The sequence below is a fragment of the Microtus pennsylvanicus genome, chromosome 4 (genome assembly GCF_037038515.1).
Source record: "Microtus pennsylvanicus isolate mMicPen1 chromosome 4, mMicPen1.hap1, whole genome shotgun sequence".
NCBI classification, from domain to species: domain Eukaryota; kingdom Metazoa; phylum Chordata; class Mammalia; order Rodentia; family Cricetidae; genus Microtus; species Microtus pennsylvanicus.
In genome coordinates, this window is record NC_134582.1 from 5,905,427 (window position 1) to 5,925,761 (window position 20,335).

At 47.4% G+C, this 20,335-nt stretch overlaps 1 protein-coding gene across 1 annotated transcript; it reads left to right on the forward strand.

Moving 5' to 3' along the window:
- Positions 1-340: 340 nt before the first annotated feature.
- Positions 341-18,230, forward strand: Galr1 (galanin receptor 1). Its single transcript, XM_075968150.1, has 3 exons — positions 341-2,039; positions 6,534-6,599; positions 14,482-18,230. Exons 1-3 carry the CDS (start codon positions 1,377-1,379, stop codon positions 14,797-14,799), a joined length of 1,047 nt encoding a protein of 348 aa, XP_075824265.1. The 5' UTR covers positions 341-1,376; the 3' UTR covers positions 14,800-18,230.
- The last annotated feature ends 2,105 nt before the right edge of the window (positions 18,231-20,335 follow it).

Genomic DNA, 20,335 nt, shown 5'->3' on the forward strand with positions numbered 1-20,335 from the left:
AGGACGGTGGTGTTATTTGAAAGTGATGTGACTATCCCCTACCGACTCGAAGCACCAGCAAGGGAAGGCTTTTCTTTAGATGTGTACTGCCAGATACGCAGCTGTTTCTAGTTGGTGTGCCCTGGTTTCAGCGGTGGTGGACGTCCAACACATTCAAATGATTCTTTGCAAACACATCCATTGTCAAGGCTTCCGTTTGTGTCACTCAGATGAGTAATGTCTGCTGGAAATGATTGATTCCCCAAGGTGAACGGCTGAGCCGGACACGCTCCTAATGAAAACTCACGCAGGCGGTGCTCCTTTGATCCCTGCCTCTTCCCTCCCTCGCTTGTGACTGGATGAGGGAGGGAATGAGGCGGCGAATGTCACAGAGCCTCCGGTAGCTGGACCAACCTTTGATTTCCGTGGGGTTTATTTCTGCTCTTGCTGGGAGAGGGAAAGACCAAAGGTACCAATTGGCAGAAAGGCTGCGCAACCAGTCCCCTCATCCAGTTGCGCACAGGCACAGGAGCGCATTCAGGTTGGCTCCCAGTGCCAACAGTCTCGCCTTCGTGGGACCAGGAGGACTGCATTGAGAGCAGTACCCCGGTTCCAACAAGGAGGTGGGGTGCCACCCATCCGGGTGAGGGCGCCCAGGCTCAGAGAGCAAGCTGTGATTTTTCAGATCGGACCCAGGAGGCAAAGAGGGGACACAGCTGAGTCCTCACTGTCCCTCCCTCGCAGCAGAAACTCTGCCCAGGACTGGGAACCCCCGAGCGAGGTTTGCCCTGCAGAGGACCTGGGAGAAGGCAAGAGGGAGCCGCGGCGAGTCAGCGCCAGCGCGTCAGGGAGGTGGCTGTTAGTGTGGAAAGCTCGGCACTTTCTCCACTACTGAAGGTGTGCAGCACAGAGCTCTGGGAGCTCTGCTGGAAGAAGAGGCTCAGAGCAACAGGTGCGACCCCAAGGCACTGCGGGAGCCAGAGGATACGGCCGGCAAGGGATTAGAACCTATTGGTAAGGCTCAGAAGATTCTCCACCTGCAGATCGTGAGTCCCACCCGCCCAGCTTGTAGACTGCCAGCGATCGGAGTCGCCCAGACCGGTACCTCTTGTGTTCTGGAGCCCATCGCCCCTGCATGGGAAGGCTCGACTCCGGACTTGCAGCACCGCCCCCTCTTTAGCCAGGCCCGGCGTAGAGGACAGTTCGACAGGGACTACTGGACGCTGCCCCGTGCTCTCCTGCCGGCTGAGGGAGGTTCCGGCTGGAGACACCCGCTCTCCTTGCCCTGTGCTGGGCCAGCTAGCGATCATTGGCTGCCACCAGAGCCCGCTTTCCCCGCCTGGCACACCTTCCCAGTGCGCTCCGTTGCACAGACACGGAGGGGTGTCCCGTAAGTGATGGAACTGGCTACCTTGAACCTCAGCGCGGGGAACGGGAGCGATCCAGAGCCTCCCGCTGAGGAGTCCAGGCCGCTGTTCGGCATCGGCGTGGAGAACTTCATCACGTTGGTGGTGTTTGGCCTGATTTTCGCGATGGGCGTGCTGGGCAACAGCTTGGTGATCACTGTGCTGGCGCGCAGCAAACCTGGCAAGCCGCGTAGCACCACCAACCTGTTCATTCTCAACCTGAGCATCGCAGACCTGGCCTACCTGCTCTTTTGCATCCCCTTCCAGGCCACCGTGTACGCACTGCCCACCTGGGTGCTGGGCGCCTTCATCTGCAAGTTTATACACTACTTCTTCACCGTCTCCATGCTCGTGAGCATCTTCACCTTGGCCGCAATGTCTGTGGACCGCTACGTGGCCATTGTGCACTCGCGGCGCTCCTCCTCTCTCAGGGTGTCCCGCAATGCGCTGCTGGGCGTGGGCTTCATCTGGGCGCTGTCCATTGCCATGGCCTCGCCAGTGGCCTACCACCAGCGCCTCTACCATCGGGACAACAACCAAACCTTCTGCTGGGAGCTTTGGCCCAACCAGCTCCACAAGAAGGCTTATGTGGTGTGCACTTTCGTCTTTGGCTACCTTCTGCCTTTACTGCTGATCTGCTTTTGCTATGCCAAGGTGAGTGGGAAGCACCCTCTGGGCGGCTCTCACGCAGCTCTTCTGGTCCCTTGACTGAGCTAGCTTCTTTACTCTCTTTCCCTCTCCACTCTACTTTGTCTCAGCTTGCTCCCACATGAATTGTGGCTCAAGAAAGTTAACTTCGAGTTTGAGAGGTAATGGGGAGAGTTTGTGGTTCCTGTCTAGAAGTTGGGTAGAGACATTTCCCTCCCTCTTTTTCTTCAAGGGCGCTGCAGCTTTGCCTCCAAATGCCTGACAGGGCATAGAGAGGCTGTAGTTATGTGTCCAGGATCTGCTCAAAAGGCTAACCCCATCGCAGTTTCAGCGGGTTTTAAACAAGATTGGAGGACTCCCAGAAACTAATACAACGGGACAAAGGGGGCTGCAGAGAGCCTGTGCTTCCTCCATGAGCCAGCAGGGGCTCTAGTTGCCCCTCTTAGTTCTTTGCTGAGACCTGCTGATAAGGCCCTTGGATCAGTAATCGTCCCACTTAGTTCCTTGGCTCTTACACCTCAGTACATTTTCAGAGTCCAGGCTCTGTAAGACTCTGCTCAGCATGCCAGGGTTTTGGATTTTAGCTTAGCGTTCTAAATTCCAAGCAGGAGGCCCTACTTCTCCAAAGAGACTTGACTGAAGTCCTCAGGGGGCCGTGGGTGGAAGGACAGGTGCTGTCTCCAGGCAAGGGTGTATGGACAGTGTTAGGGATTCAGGTGGTGAGCTCACTCTGGAGAGGGACGGCTAGAACACACAGCTGGGGGAGCTGCGTGCTTATCTTGTCTTGATGTACTTGGAAGGACCTGTGGCTCACAACTCCTAAGGAATTACAGAGCAATGGGCATTTATGTTAATCAAAAGTCTTAGACTATTTAGGTTCTGCTTGATGTTCCATTAATCCAGAGTGTATTTTTAGTAGCCACTTGATGTGGCTCTTGGGGTTGTCTCAGTGTCATGTTTCCTTTTAGGGTACTGTCAGAACCAGGAAGGGAAAAACATCCCTCAGGGTAAGTTCTAAAGTTTCCATGCAACTTTATCCTTCCCTGACTCCCAGTCTTTCGGGCTGTGACAGTAGGACCATACATAACATAACCTGTCTAGAAAAGCATTAGTTTCTTACATTCCACTCATAAGATGAATCTCCCCTAGAAAGAAAAACACATTTAAAAGAAGCCATATTCCCCACATCTAAATGAGTGCCGTGTCTTTTGAACGGCTGTATTACCCAAATGAGTGCACTGTCTCCAAAGCTGCTACTCCAGCCTAGCTATTGGAAAGTAGTGGATTATTCATTTGGTCTTTTCAAATGAAAAGCAAAGACTGCTCTGCACAGTGAGCTGTGTGGGGTGTGAATACACACCCACTAGCTTGTCCTGTGAGCCTCTGTGTGAGACTGTCACCTCTATTTCATTAACAAGAAAGGGGACTTTCAGAGGGAGGCAGCAACTGACCAGACAGTAGACTGGTAAATGATTGAGGAAGGTTTCAGGAGGTGACAAGTAATTGGTCTCTGGAGGACAAGGGGCTGGGAACTAGAGCCCTACCGAAAATATTGGTCTCTGAAATTCCTAGTTGCTTCTTGAAAATGAAACATGTGCTTCCTTCATTTTTCCCTAAAGTCCCTAAGGGGGCAGAAATCATTTCAACCTTTGTGTAAATGAAAAAATGAGCTTTTAGAACTAAACAGGCTATCAGTAAAGAGTCTACCAAAGCCCTACAGAAGACAAAGTTTAAGAATTAATTAATAGATGATCATTTGAATCTTTTTCATCCAGAAAAAGTTGGCTTCTCAGCAAGTATTCTAGCTAGAAACATCTTTTGAGGGAATGTTAATACTTGCAAATTTATCCCAGGCCCCAGACAACAGGAGATAACTCACCGGGCATTGCTGTTTTGTGTCTAGCACTAAGTATGAGCCTTCTGGCTGATGGCCCTGGGACTTCAGTGCTAGATTCAGAACTGGCTGTGTATGGTCAAGGACTGGGGCTGATGGCCAACGAAAGGAACCACAGATGGCCAAAATCGCACTTGAAATTACCAAGTGTTTTAGATTTTTCTTTTTTAAAATCAATGAATGAGTTGCATCCCAGAGATAATCTTTCCATCCATGTTTAGCAAGACAGTTCTTTGCATCCGAAAGACTCTGGAGCAGCCCCGTGTTCCTGAAGATGGTTTCTCTCTGCGCTGCAAGGCTCCTGCCTGGCACTCTCTTCCCTCAGCGTGCACTCTGCTTACAACCCTCCTAGGCCCGACGTGAGGACACACCCCTGGTATGCTCACTGTCTCAAGGAAGATGAAACCATAATGGATCCCAGCATCTATGTTCTCTTCCTCAATGGCAGGACCTTAAGATCTGTCACAGTGCGCCCTTTTGTGCTCATAGCTTGAGGTGTAGAAGAGACGCGGAGCTAAGAAAAATATATCTAGAATCATCTCTGTAGACTGTTTAGCAAATTCAGTATTCTTCAGTGCTGCAAAATTTACGAGCCGGGACCCAATTTAGTTAGCCTGACTGTGTAAACCCGAGTAACATCAAGAAGCAGGCTACTGATGCTCCTGTCATGATTTTTTTTGTGTGTGTGTGTGGGCATCTCCTGTATCCCTTTCCCACCCTCTGTGATCCCTAGTGATGTGTGGTCTTAAACAACTTCCATTAGGAATTCACCATCCTGGTGATGTATGACTACCTTGTGGTTTTTGCACTTAGCATGTCTGTCGGAGAGATAAGCTAGCTTTAATAAGCTTGCAAATATTAACATCTTTGCAAAAGATGTTTCCAGCTAGACTAGTTGCTTAGAAGCCATTCTGTTCTCTTCTCATGTCTGGGAGGACGAATGTGAATATTGTTGCTGTTGTTATATATGGGAATTTACAAACTTGCCAGCTGCTGCCAGCTAGCGCCCTAGTCCTGACTCCAACAGTGGCCTCCTGCCTCCAACCCTCACCTTCCTCATACAAATTTTTCTCACTGTGGCTATTGCAAACTTCTCACTCACTGCCTTCTACGTATTTTCTGTGGGCAGAACAGAGCTACTTCACCGTCAGTGTCTCGGCGAGCTGTTCACTTGCTCCCATCGCCAGCAAAGACTTGTGTGGCTGAGAGACACTGAGGTTTTTTTCAGCAGTGAGAAGTGTCTCTGTAGGGCAGAAAGACAGAGATTCACACCCAGAGACAGCTGCTAGGTTGCCTGCTCTGGCTGCTAGGGTAGGGGAGGCTGGTAAATGAATCCTGAGGTTTCTCAATTAGGACGTGACGGATGGTGCTACTTCCAGCGGATTGGAGCAGGCTTCAGCTGGAAGGCCAATTCAATTAAATTATTTCCATGCTGCGGTGTTGGAGGGGAATATTCAAGTGGCTGGAACATGCCTCTGTGTCCTGAGAGCCTCTTCAGAAATCCGCAGCCCATTTCAAGCGCTTTGCCATTTATTTCAGGGTCTCCATTGGAACAGAGAAAACAAACCTGGGAGCAGCTCTGCAGGGTAGGCACCATGGAGCAAGTGGAGCAAGTTCAGATTGTGAATTCCTACAAATAATAGCAACAACAATATTCAAATCATATCTCCCAAATACGACAGTAGCAAGAGAACAGGGTGGCTTCTCAATGTACTAAAGCTATCTTATCTCCTGGACACGTATGGTTAGAGCAAAACCTGCAGCCACCGATGATGCCGAATTCCTAAAAGGGAGTGTCTGAAGCCCACACGGTGTTTGAATTAAACGAGAAAGCAGCGCTGCTGGCTTGCTCTTTGCTCTGAGAGATTTGTAATGGGTGGGGTCTATAGCAATCACAGTAACTAGTGCAGATCTGGGGCGCCACACCAAGCAAATGTCAGGTTGTGTTCTCCTCCTTGTTCACTTGGCTTTCTCCACTGGATCATGAACTCCCACAGCCTGGGTCTCTAGTTTCCAGTGTGTCTCTGCACTGACATCGCATCCCATGTATAGTAGGACCTGGTGCTTTTAGGCAGAAAGAACCAAAGCAAGTAGAGCAGCGGATTGCTTGAGTAAGCTTCACCCCCACCCAGGTGAGGGTCTTTCTCCAAGAAACTCTGAACGTGTTAGCATTCTCTGTGGTTCTGGTTCTATCCATGTCTGGGTGTGGTCTCTCTTCCAGGGACACCTCTGAACATACTCAGTGGCTTTGATTCAGGGCTGTTTTGATCTAAGATGCACTTCTATTTATTTATTTATTAAAGATTTCTGCCTCCTCCCTGCCACCGCCTCCCATTTCCCTCCCCCTCCCGCGATCAAGTCCCCCTCCCTCATCAGCTCGAAGAGCACTCAGGGTTCCCTGACCTGTGGGAAGTCTAAGGACCACCCACCTCCATCCAGGTCTAGTAAGGTGAGCATCCAAACTGCCTAGGCTCTGCATTTCTATTCTTAATGCTTCATAAACAATAGTATTATCATAGCAGAATGGTCAGCGGTTGCCACTGAAAAGGAGACAATGTGTAAGAAAGCATGAAGTAAAACCGTCTTAATCTGTCTGCATTTTGCAGGTCCTTAATCATCTGCATAAAAAGTTGAAGAACATGTCGAAAAAGTCAGAAGCATCCAAGAAAAAGGTAATATTCACAAACAGATGCTGTGTCTGTCGATTTCAGAGAGCTCAGCTTGTTTTTGTTTTAAATTATCCTCACCTCCGTTCACAGGTGGAAAGCCAGCTATCTGACATGAACACTTTTGTGAGCCGTAATGGTTCAGGGTTTGGGTGGAGCAGAAGTTAGGCAAGGGAGATGTGCGGCCACTAAATACCATTCAGCTGCATTGGGCAGGGTGGGGAGGCCAGGAAAGACAGACTTCCAGAGGTGAGCACAGAAAGGGCTCAGAGGGGCTCGTGATGTAATTTGCATGTTTAGCATCCGACATCTTAGGAGTGATTCAAAACTATCAATTGGGTTCTCATCTGTGAGAGCATTGGTATGTTGTTCTCTTCAGGCCCAAGAAAGAGTCACCTTATCGCTTCCCTAGACTTGGGCTGATTTTGGTACAGAAGGGACAGAAAGAAAAATTGCTGGGCTCCTACCCCTCCTTAACTATATTTCTCATCTAGGGAATCCCACTTAATGCTGTCTTCTGAGTCATGAGAGAGCTTCTAACTTCCTGGGATTCAGTGTATTTCTGTTCATTGAGGAAACGCTGTTTTACACGCCAGGATTAATTTATCTTTTACTCAATGAAACCCATGTGATTTGTAGGTTTAGGCAGTGGAATGAAATTATTAGACAATATGATTAGAGAGAACATAACCAGACATTTTAGCCCACACACGTTACCAATAATATCCTAAAATACCTTGTTTTTCGTTCTAAATACTCACTGTAATCAATTATATATATTATGTAAATAATCATTCAGATAATCCTATTTGCTCTGAAAGTTTTGACTTAAGAACAACCTGCTCTGACTTCCCTGTTTATTCTCATCAGTGTGGAGAGGTTGCACTCCCCTAAGGCAACCCTACGAGTTTATAGACGGAGACTACTTGCCGAGCAGCTCTAGTTTTCCTGTAGAACAGCTGTTTTTGACCTTGCAGTGATCCTCCTGCTTCTGCCTCCCAAAGAGACTCTTTTCCTCTTGCATTTGGGATACCATCACACGCACACATGCACACACACACACATGCATACGCACATGCACATGCATAAGCACGCACACACACACATTTACCAGCTGCCTAAATGACTGCCTCAGCCTTCTGCCCCAGCCCTCCCTTACCTCCCAGCAGTTATTAGGTGGGTTTAGTTTTAAGCTTGCAGATCTTTCTTTATAACAGTAGATGAAGTATGATTTCTAGACAGGAGTCAGCCCTGAATAACGCGGTCTCCTCCTCTGCTCCCAGTTCTGTGTTTTAACAGTTCCCACATGCTCTTAATCTATTGGTTTCTCCTTTAAGCACCACTTCTCACCTCCAGGAAAATGAGTTCTTAAGAACAATTAAGGACTTGGTGTAATTTCTCCGGGGCAGGCTCTTCATAGAGTGTAGGCACTGTGTGGGAACAAGACAACCTCTGGTTTCTAAAAGGAATTAGCTCCCTTTGGGGGGGGGTCAGCATCAAGAGAAAAACATGGTTGTCCAAAGATGTTCAGTAGGATGAGTGTTTGGAGAGTAAGAAACTTCAGGAGAGATAGCTCAGTCGATAAAATGCGTGACATACATGTAAGCAGGAGAAACCAAGTTTGATCTCCAGAATCCACATTTAAAAAGGAAAGGAAGAGGGCTGGAGAGATGGCTCAGTGGTTAAGAGCACTCTAGCTGTTCTTTCAGAGGTCCTGAGTTCAACTCTCAGCAACCACATGGTGACTCACAACCATTTATAGTGGGATCTGATGCCCTCTTCTGGCATACAGTCATATATGCAGATAGAGCAGTCATACACATAAATAAATAATCTTTTAAAAAAAGGAAAAAGAGGAGAAGAGAATAGAAAAAGAAAAGTTGGTGTGCCCTTGTAATCCCAGAACTGGCAAGGGAGAGACAGGCGGATCCTTGGAGGTCACTGTCTAGCAGTCCAGCCTAGTCAGAAAACTACAGGCCAGTGAGAGACCCTGCCTCAGAAAAAGCCAAGGTGGATTGTTCCTGAGGAAAGATACCCACTGTTGTCCTCTGGCTTCCACAAACACGTGCTCACAGCTATGACCTACGTTTGTGTGTGCGTGTGTGTGTGCAAACACACACACACACACACACATACAAACTAGAGAAGAGGGGGCTTATTGGGATTCAACAGGGAAGAAGATGCCTACCAAATATGCAAAATAATTAGTATTCATTCGAAGGATTTAAACCAGGTGGTGAAATCCTCTAATCTCAGCTACTTGGAGAGCAGACACAGGAGGATACCAAATCTGGAGTTCAAGGCAAATCTGAGTCAGTTAACATGACGCAGTTTGTTTAAAAATACAAAGTAACTGGAATAGGGCCGGGTTGCCATTTTCATTGTAGAGCTTATTCCTCAGCATGCGTGAGGCTGAGGGTTAATTCCTACTGCCACAAAACCAAAGCAAGTTTATTCTAACTAAGAGGTTGCAACAACTCTTCTTAAAAAGCATTTGCTAAATCTCATCTTTGTCTTTGAAGAGATGCTGGTAAGAAGCTGAAAAGGTTCCAGAAAGAACAATGTGTTTAAAGGATGATGCAAGGCTTGTAAGAGAAGATGCGGAAAACCTCACTTTTATTTTATAAGGAAGAACATAATGATTGTTTTGTGAGCATGTGCCACGTACCATGAGATTGTACATGTAAAATGAATACCTATTTATGTAAAATTTACTTCTGCTCATTCCCACTATATGAGGAAGCAAGTTTGAGCACTGGAAAGGGAGACGTTTCTCCTTTCTCACACTCTAACCCTCACCGCCACTGAACAGGTGTCAGGGCTCCTCTGACAGATTTAATTGCCTTTTTGTTTGCACAGAACAAACACACATGACTGTGGTGTGTGTGTGTAAGAAAGAGGTAGGAAAGAAGAGATGCCTGGGAGGGGGAGGAAAAGAGAGGGCAGGAGGGAAGCAAGGTGACTAGGAGAAGGGACGGAGGGGCAATAAGAGAAACTGAGATAGAAAAGAGCCTTTTCGGCCGAGAGCAGCACAGATCAGCACTCCATTACAGAAGTCCTGCTGGGGACCCTTTCCAGATCTTGGCACAGGTCTCCAGGACTCAGATGCTCAGTGCTTGCTGTCTGAGGGATGGCGTGGGACTCTGATGCAGACTGATGTGATTCACATCTCAATGGCCAATGGCTGTGTCTCTCACCTTGTTACTATCATCAAATACCCCAAAACAAGCCATTTATGGGAGGAAGGATTGTTTGGCTTGAGAGTTCAAGACGGAACAGCCCTACATGGTAGAGAAGGCATGGTGGCAGAAGCACGAGGCAACTGGTCACATGGTGTTATCGTTCCGAAATCAGAGAGAAGTATAGAAAATGGGCTGAGCTGAGAGACCTCAAGGTTGGCCCCCAGTGACCAGCTTCTTGCAGGTAGGCCCTACCTCATGGGCCAAGTCTTCAAACCTGTGAGCCTTGGTTAGAGGACACTGCACATTCCAACCACGGTAGTGGATTGATGGGAGAGCAGGCCAGTGGAGCAGAGATTTTGGTAGTTTGCTCATTCTGACATCATTTAGTTCCGGGCCTTCTCAGTGGCTGAGCAGTTTTGTGTCCATGTGCTGTACTCATCCGTTAATGTGACAAGAACAAACTATCCCAGTGTGCAGCTCCTAGACGGTAGACATCTGCTTCCTATGGTTCTGGAGGCTGGAGGACCAAGGTCAAGTGCTGGTCGATTGTTTACCCCAGCCTTCTCTCTGCATTCACACATGCTGGATAGAGTGGGCATCTCTCTGGGCTCTTTCACGAGGACAGTGACCCCACTCTGGAGGGCTCTTTCTTCATAGCCTCATCCTCCCTCAATGGCTTACCCCTAGATACTGTCATCTTGCTGATCAGATTACAACCCATGAGTATGGGGGATGTACACATTTACATCACCAGACAGAACTTTCTGCATGAAGTCCATACAGTTATGAAGGTCTGGTCCAGCCCTTTGTGATGCACACATTGTGTAGGTAGCCACATGTGGCAGGAAATGCAGGAAGAAGGTAGGATTTCTTTTCAGAAACAATTGCCATTTTAAATTATATATATATATATACATATATATATATATATGTATGTACATATCAAGAATTTTGCCTGCATGTGTATCTGTGTGGCATATGTGTGCAGTGCATTTGGAGGCCAGAAGAGGGTTTAGGCTCTCCTGGGACTGGACAGAGAGTTGTGAGCTGTCATGTAGGTACTGGAATTGATCATAGGTCCTCTGGAAGAATTGTCTGTGCTCTTAATCACTGAGCCATCTCTCCAGCCCTGCAGAAATAATTAAAAGCTTAATAACCTATTAAGGTTTTTGCTGAAGCACTGCTGGGCAGAAGATGCTTCTGGCTTGAGGCTAGCTCATCTGAGACAGGAACCTTGGGGGCTGCAGGAAGGATGGTAGAATGGACGAGACAGCTCATTGGGCAGCTGCTTCTGAGGGAAAGCTGGTCAAAGGCCACTGGTGCCCTATGAACTTCTGAGCTCTTCCAACAGATGCATTTTTGTGAGTATTTTCTATTTTCTGACTTGTCCAGCGAGCTTTCTGGCTGTTGTTCACACAGCTGGTACAGCTGGCATGGAGCTTTCAAGTCCTCTCTTTGTGCTCCCTTTTCCTTCCCAGCCAAATTCCGTTAGCCACACTGCAAGTGAGACTCTCTGAAGAAAAGGCAGATGTCTCCAGCTGCTTGAAGAGAGCCGCTTGCTACTCAAGGGAGACGAATATTTTTTTTTTAGATGAGTCCAGTGTAAGGAAGAAAGAGAAGGCACACCAAAAATGGACAAACTCAAGTGTCTGTACTGCGTCTCTGTCAGAGACAGTCAGGGTTTCTGTGCTCGGAACAAATGAAAGGTGGCAGTAATGTATATGCTGAGAATCACACCAGCTCTGTAAGCACAAATGGTTTTGCAAGAAACAGGGACACAAGGTTAGAAAGGAACTTTAAAAACCTGCAGAGCCCCGTCTCTGTTACAGCCTAGCGCATCCCACGCAGGGGAGTCCTGGTTACACGCTGATATTTAGAGGGATACAGCAGAGGCAGCTTCTCTCACCTTGTCAATGAGTAGAAATGCTTCTGCTATGGCAGCTGTCAGTATCAAGGGAAACCTTTTTAATTGCTTGCACTTAAGGTCCACAAGATAACCCCAGTTTTATTGCGGCTTTTATGCAGTTCATCAGGGAATCATTAAAGCTCCCGAGCTTTGCAAAGAGGCAGATTCCAAGGTAACTAATAACTATTATCCACTGAGTCAGTCAAAGTGACAGGACCCAGAATGCTCTTGGGCACACTGATCTACCACAGTCCTGAGACTTGGATTAGAACACATGGATTATTCTGAACAGATCTTTAATTTTGAGATTATGAATTGTAGGCATATTGCTTTATGAGTTACATACTTGAGGAACCACCATCCATCAAGAAGGACAGTTTCTAATCAGGGCAGAGTTTCAGCTGCTAAATTCCCCTCTTTTCAGATACACTAGAATTTGTTGAAAAGTGAAAAATAAAGAAAGAAAAATAAAGAAGGAGCAGAAGTAGTAGGAGAAGGAGGAGGGGAAAGAAGAGGAGGAAGAAGAGGAGGAAGAGGAAGACAAGCAAGAAGAAGAAGAGGAAGAGGAAGAGGGGGAGGAGGAGGAGGAAGAATAAGAATAAGAATAAGAAGACGAAGAAGAAGAAGAAAACTGGGAAAGCCCAGGGCTTGTGTGAAAAACACAGACATGCGAGACAGCTAAGAACATCCACTCATGTGGACCTTGGTACTTAAAGAGACAGATAGGAGAGAGTATCTTCTCCGAGATGCCCAGCTGGACCACTGTGGGACTCAGAGGCATTCTAGTAAGCTCTCATAGGAGCAGTCATAGGTAGATGATAGTTCATATGAATTTACATCTAGTATTTGTTTATAATATTTGTATCATCAATTATCAAGCACTTGCATTCAAAACTGCCAGGTGACCACACACACACACACACACACACACACACACACACACACAAACACACACAAACACACACAAACACACACACACACAGAGACACACACAAACGGGCTCATATGCATGTTTTTGAGAAGAGCAGAGGGCTTGCAAACATTTAGAGGTTATGATTGGATGAATCACAAATACCCAGAGAAACGGCTGCCATAAAAAATATTGCATACTCAGGGTACACAACCATTTGCATTTCAGATAAGATATGAATCTTCCTCGTAAGCTGCCAATGGGTAGATCTGATCTTAGTTCTTCGCTTAGCCCATGTTCCCTAAAAGAAGGCATGGAATATCGACAGGGTGGTACTTTCATAGAGAGACGGCCTAATCGTTTTAGACGGAGGAGGCTGTGTTCTCCTGTACTGTGTACATCTTTTCTAGGTTGTTTGATGAACGCGCCAGAGAATGGCAGTTCTCACACACTAATGGGCAAGCGGATTGATAGCAAACACTTCCTTAATACGTGTGAGCTAATTACGTTTGCTCTGTGGCCCAGGCAGTAAGTGGACTTAATAGGTAAGCTTTTACTTTGTAACACCTGCCTGTGGGTTTTTAATAGCTGAGCTGGTTTAGTGCTCACATGGTCCAGGCACAACCCGGGAATCATTTTGTTGGTTAATTTTCTTTGTTCATGAGGAAATCAAGTCTTGGGGAGGTTTTGTCATCTTTCAAAGATGATGGACAGACCTGCTGTCTGGCCAGTGAGTCTTGCAAAATCCATGGTACCTCTTTAGTGAATTTAGCTTTCCTCTCCTGTACCTCACGCCTCCTAGTGTTTGCTATTCTTGACCCGAAATCCAGCAAGTCCCTGTCTCTGCCTTCTAGGTCAGAAGTCTGGTCTCTCATTACCTGTTGGGTTCCAACCATCCTCCGTGATAAACGTCTACTGTTGTTATAGCTTGCTGCCAGGAAACAGTCCTGGAGGAGTTGGCACTGTGCACTCTATTTCAGACTTGACATTCTGGAGCAGTAGGACACCCTGTCATGAGAAGCAGAAGAGGAAGTCCTGCCATGTATGACATCCCTGTCAGCAGTGTCCTTTACAAAAGGTCTTCTGAGGTTTGCTCTGCTTCCTAGATTGGTGGGCAGTAGGGAGCCCTTGACCATATACACAGGGCAAGGCTCAGTCCCTATGCGTTCCCTCGTGTTGAGATCACAAGCCTATGACAGCTTCCTCCATTGGGGATCATTAGAGAACATGGAGACCCCAGCCCCAAATTTCTCAGTATTTTTGAAATAGGAGCAACAAGAGAAAGGTCAAAGTTATGCTAACAAGCAAGGTTGGCTCACAGACTGCACTAAGAATAACTCTGTGGGAATGTTAGCTCCCAGTCTCCATCCTGTCCTCAGCGAATGAGGAGACACCAACATCTCCCACATGTTTGTGTGCAGCGTTCGTCTGAGCTCCGGGCTCTCGATGGAACTTGGTGTGCACACACTGGAAGAGGCATGCTGTTCTGTTGTTTTGTTTTCATTGAATCAGAGTCTTGTGTTTGGGTCACACTGGTTTGGAGCTCTGGTTCCTCCTGCTCTGGATCTCTTGGCTGCTGGAAGAATTCTGCTAGTTGAAGTGTCAGTCCTTAATCTAGATCCATTTCTAATCTCACATTTATCACACCCTCATGCACTGAATACAGGCCTAGGAGTCAGGACCCTGTAAGGTCACAGCTTGGTCCTGAGATGATGAACAAAGAGATATTATGTGAGGTCAAATTTAACACTTTTGTTTGATCCCATTGAGGTACACATGTATGCTATTGGGGGTATGTTTTACAGCGCTGTGTTCTTCTGATGTAACTGGCGTGTTCAAGCAACTCCTGTTCCCTCTCCAACACTCTGCCATTGCTCCCCTCTCTTCCAGACTGCGCAGACTGTCCTGGTGGTGGTTGTGGTTTTTGGCATATCCTGGCTGCCCCATCACGTCGTCCACCTCTGGGCTGAGTTCGGGGCGTTCCCGCTGACTCAAGCTTCCTTCTTCTTAAGGATCACTGCCCACTGCCTGGCATACAGCAACTCTTCGGTGAACCCCATCATATATGCCTTCCTCTCAGAAAACTTCCGGAAGGCGTACAAGCAAGTGTTCAAGTGCCACATTTGCAACGAATCAGTCCCCAGCGACACTAAAGAAAACAAGAGCCGAATAGACACCCCGCCATCCACCAACTGCACCCACGTGTGAAGGCGCACTGGGACCGCCTGCCCCCCAGCTCCCATGTGGGTAGAGAGAAGAGGATGCAGTGGACAATCACAAAACATGGCAGCTCGTTCTCCTGACCACAGTCCATATCATTCTAAATACATTCCACAGCTGTTAAGGTACTTTAATTGTTGAGGAACTCGTGGGTCCACTGAAGTCCAATTAGCTTCATTATAAAATTGTATTTCTGAAACAAAAGAAAATTCTGTACAGCTGCTGTTTCTCAAGGAGTGAGAATTCAGTAGCATTCTACAAATAAGTTCAGATCCCACGGGACAAGGCCAGTTCTGTAAAGCAGTAAAGAATATTTGAAATCTACATGTTTTTTTTTGAGACAGAGTTTTGCTGTGGGATTGTCCTGGCTGTCCTGGAACTCACTTTGTAGACCAGGCTGGCCTTGGACTTACTGAGGTCCACTTGTCTCTGTCTCCCGAGTGCTGGGATTAAAGGCATGCCATAGAACTCTACATTTTAAAGTCAGTTAACTTAGGGAAAAAGTTCTTTTTTTCCCTTCAGCTTTGAGAGGAAAGGTAATAGTCTAGCCTGCGTGTTTTAAAATACAACCATGGCACAGAATAGTGGATTTTATTCCATTAAACCTTCATGGACAGGCACCTCTTCTGAGTAGGGTGGAGGAGGTGGCTTTTCATTCTGTTTTTATGGGTGGTCAGAGGTCTGTCTTGGAACGTGAGGCCCATCATGTTCATCTCAGGAGATCAGCAGTGATTCTACTTTGAAACAAGCCTGTGAACTGGAATATTTAGAGCAAACTAAGCGACGCCCAGGGATCTGCCGAGGACCAACGATCTGCAGAGGCGCCAGGGGGAGGGTCCTGGGGAAGAAGACTGTATGTTTGAGCTTTAAGCATGTTCTTGGCGATATCTATTAGCTATGCCTCCCAAGAACCTATGAAGCCAGTCATCCAGTAACTTCGGCGGGATTGAAAACTGGAAAAAATTTCATTAGACCCTGGGTAGTATCCATGCCACTTGGAGAAAGCAAGAGAGACATTTGACTCAGACAGGCTGAAGACAACGAAACACATGGAAGAATATGCATGCCTAGAGAAATGCTGCCTTGTATGTACATACTTTTTTTTTATTAAACTTGTCCTAACAAAGGTTTAATGATCATTTTCCCCAAATATTATTCCCCGGGGTAATGCTACTTCAGAGTTAGAATCCTTACCACTTGACTCACTAATGTAATTTTCATGACAAGTCCATATTTCGTTATACTTGCCATAGAAAATGCGGTGAAAAGACTAAATTGTCCTATCTCAGAAGAATAATGATTCGACTTAAGACTTTGATATATTTTAGGAGGTAGGAAACAAAAGCAAGACACTTTTTTTTTAAATCAAAAGGGATGTTGTGTCAGTGCCAAATCAGGACCTGCTATGAAACATGTAATTTATGTAAAAAACAAATGTAATGTGAGCTTTTGGCCTGTGAACTTTTCTAGCTCACCCGTGACCATCTCCCTACGTGCAGTGTTTACATTTGCAAAGGTCCATGGAAAAAGGAGAACCGTTCAAGTCACGGGAAGGGCGAGCATGCTGGGAGAGGCGGGTATTTTAAAGAGAACTGTAAGCTCTTTGCATGGAGTTTTGTTCATTTGGACTTCACTCAACATTGGAGCAAACGTATTTTGTCTTGAACAAGACACCTCATGTGATTGGTGGGACCCGAAGCTGCCGGTGTAGATGTCGGCAGCACACCTTCTTACCCATGCTGTCCGCAGAGGGGCTTCGTCAATCCTGTGTGTGTGTGAGAGAGATTTTCCCTGTTGTAATGGTCAGAGGTATCTTAGATGCAAATGTTTAACAACACGTGGTGAAGGCAGAGCTTGTCCAGAAGGCACGCTGGTATGAGTGTTGGCGGCTTGTGTTCACGCTCCTATATCTGTGTCCTCCCCAGAGAGCAGCATTTAAAATCAGAGCTACAGCAAGGAAGGGATAATTTGCACCCACAACCCCCCAAATTTGCTAAATATTGATTCAGACTGCCTCCGCGGTGGGAAGATGCTTCCTGTGAACTGCCGTTCTGCTAATTTTCTCTTAGTCTTGATCAGAGTGCACTTCTAAAACAGCCTAGGATCCTGCCTGTAGCCTACTTCCTGCAAAGACAGGGGGCTAAATGCAGTGTTCTGGAAAGTGTCTATAAGACCTGGGTCAGATCAGTCACCCAGGTGAGTATCGGGAGAGCCCATTAATGTGCCAAACTTCTAGCTCTTCCTGGTAAGTGATTACCAAGATCAGTTTGGAGGCATCTTCCATCCCACACTGGATGCTGGCAACCTCCCTTCCATCCCTCACTGGATGGCCGTGACCTCCCTTCCCACACTGGATGGCCGTGACCTCCCTTCCATCCCACACTGGATGCTCGTGACCTCCCTTCCATCCCTCACTGGATGGTCGTGACCTCCCTTCCATCCCTCACTGGATGGTTGTGACCTCCCTTCCATCCCTCACTGGATGGTCGTGACCTCCCTTCCATCCCACACTGGATGGTCGTGACCTCCCTTCCATCCCTCACTGGATGGTCGTGACCTCCCTTCCATCCCACACTGGATGCTCGTGACCTCCCTTTCATCCCTCACTGGATGGTCGTGACCTCCCTTCCATCCCTCACTGGATGCTCGTGACCTCCCTTCCATCCCTCACTGGATGGTCGTGACCTCCCTTCCACCCCACACTCGATGCTCGTGACCTCCCTTCCATTTCACATTGGATGATGAAGACCTCCCTGACACAACAAACACATTTCCTGCAGCCAGGGAGAAGAGGAAATCTGCGGGTCTTTGAAGTCAGGTGACTGAAGAGCTCTGCCCACAGAAAATTGATGTTTTCTTTACAAGCTTTTAGGCTTCAGTGCTTCAACGCAGCTGTTATTTTACAGGACCTTTCCTGAAGAGATGGACTAGGGAATATTTAAATAGTGGTAGTGGGAATGCTTGCTGCCACACACCCACACCCTCACACCCCCACACCCCCACACCTCCACACCCCCACACACTCACACACCCACACACCCACACACCCACACGCACCCCCACAATTCCAGCTTCCCACTGAGGAGTCCAGTCAGCAGCATTCCCAGGAGGTATTATAATGGACTCGTTCTATGCTATTCTGACCACATATTTATTCAGCAGTGTAAGGGACTGAGCCTCCTTTTTGAAATTTTTAGACAAATTATTGTTGATTTTCATTAAATTGTTCTATTTCCACAGTGGGAATAGAACAATTTCCTGTGCCCCTTTATCCATCTTTTGTACTTTTATCCTTTTGTCTCAACTTCCTACCTCCCCAGAAATCCCTACCTGATGGTTTTCACAGTTAGCCCACCTTCCCCGGATATGAGAGTCAGGAGAGAGAGAGAGAGAGAGAGAGAGAGAGAGAGAGAGAGAGAGAGAGAGAGAGAGAGAGAGAGAGAGATGGCTGCTGGGTTCATGAGTCATGCAGGACCTGGAGTTGCTTATGTTTCTGTGTCAAATCAGGATGGGGTGGGTCACTGTTCTCCCCCACCTCTCGGGTGGACAGAGGTCCAGCTGTGGTAGTCCCATCCTGCTAACTGAAGCCCCAGGTCAGGGTGCTTCCAGTAGGAGAGGGCCACCTGCCTGAGTACCTGCTTCCTTCCGTACTGGGCTACAGTCCTTGAGCTTGCCATAAAACCTCATTGCATAGTTAGAATGATGGGTGTGTGGCTGCATCATGCTGTTGGCTTTAAGAGTTTTTTTTCATATATGTGTACATGTCACAAAGCACAGGAACTGGAAAAATGCACGGATGGGATTATTTCCTGGGGAAACTCAGCTGTCTATCATGTGCAGTTCTTATCAGTGTTGGTTGCAAATGTTTCCCCTGTTTTCAATTTGCAAGCAACTGTCTAGGGAAGTGAGTCAGATCCTTGGCCATTAAAGAGTTGCATGCTGTGTTTTTTGGACGATGTGTTAATAGTCTGTCTAATTAACACCTTGCTTATTATATGACCAAACATAGTAGGTGGCCCATGAGCCTCATCATTGCTGATTGGCTTGCAAGTGGTAATTGTATGTGGCTTAAATTGACACCACATTTGAATATCTTCCCTCTAAAGTGGGAAAGCTGAGCATAAAGAACTGTTTAAAAGGCTCCCCATGCGGATGTAGGCTGCTGCTGCGTGAGGCTAGCGTGTTTCAAGTCTCACAGTAGTCAAGGTGTTCTGACGTTTTCTTGTGTACATGTTGTGCCTCTGATCCTGCCTGGTGGCTTCTCCTTTCAGGGTGAAAGGCTCAGACGCCGCTCTGTGGGTCTGAGGCATGTCTGCATGCCTATGTCTGACGGCACGCAGAAACATTAGCAGGCCTACACACTTACTCCGCGATGGTCTTGGCGGCTGGCTGTGTCCTGTCAGTCATCTTGTTGGCCCATGAGCATCCTGGACTCTTACGAGATGTTCTGGGTACGGTGACAGCAGTACGGTCGCATCAGCGAGTGAGGAGAGGAAGGGAGCCATCTTTCCATCTCTCCACGCCCTGTAGAAATGACGCCATCTAGATTTTCTGAAGTTGCACAGCGCTGGCTGGGGCCAGCAGGTTGGACAGTTCACAAGAGTCCATCCTATTGATCAGGCTTATGACGTCACCTTGGCTGGCAAACCTTATCTTTCTGCTGGAGAACAACAGACTTCAGGACACCATAAACTGTTATACGTAGCTTCAGATTCTCAGCAGTTAGAGACGTCAAAGTAATGAAAAGACTTGGATGGAGTCTGGGCTCCACCATGCATGTTCTCTAGCATCTTGGAGAATGGGAGTCAGTGTGATAACCCCTAATTGGCTGAGGTTTGAGTGCTGTAGGTTTCTTTGAGGTGCGGTCTATCACAGTACTGTATTTCAAAAGATTAGACACCGATTACTAAAGCTGATTTATTTATGTGGCATTAGATACCTGTGGATCTGCGAAGCTTTTCCTCCCTTAGCTTGTTTGGGTATTGAGGCTGCTCGGCCTCATGGTGACAGGGAGAGGAATGCCTGCCTGTTTCAGACTGTGGGTAACCCTTCCACATAGATTAGTCTCGGGATGGGGGCAGCCTTTCCAGGTACAGTTCCCCATGTGGTCACCTCTCACTGTGTCCTAAGAAGGAAGAGATTTGTTAGTGACTGGAATCAGTGCCAGTCCTGAGCCTTTTAGGGGCACTCAAGGAACCAGGGTCCTGGGACTGCTCAGGATCTGTGGACTACAAGTACTCAAGCCTTTGCTGAACTGGTCAGGAAACTCCAGGTGGGTCCCAGGGCTTGCTTCTGAGATTTCTGCACTTCTGGAGGGGTTCTCCAGGGGAGGACAGTGGGAAGGAGATTGTTGGCCAAGCAGCTTCCTCTTCCCTGTGTTGGTAGGTGGCTTCTGGGAACCACTTCTCTGAAAAGAGAGCAGCGGACACAAAGTTCTGCCCCTGGGTGGATTCTGTCAGAGATATCCACACTCTCATTGTTTGCTTTGGACGTAGGATGCTTCTTGACTGTCCCAATAGGAACT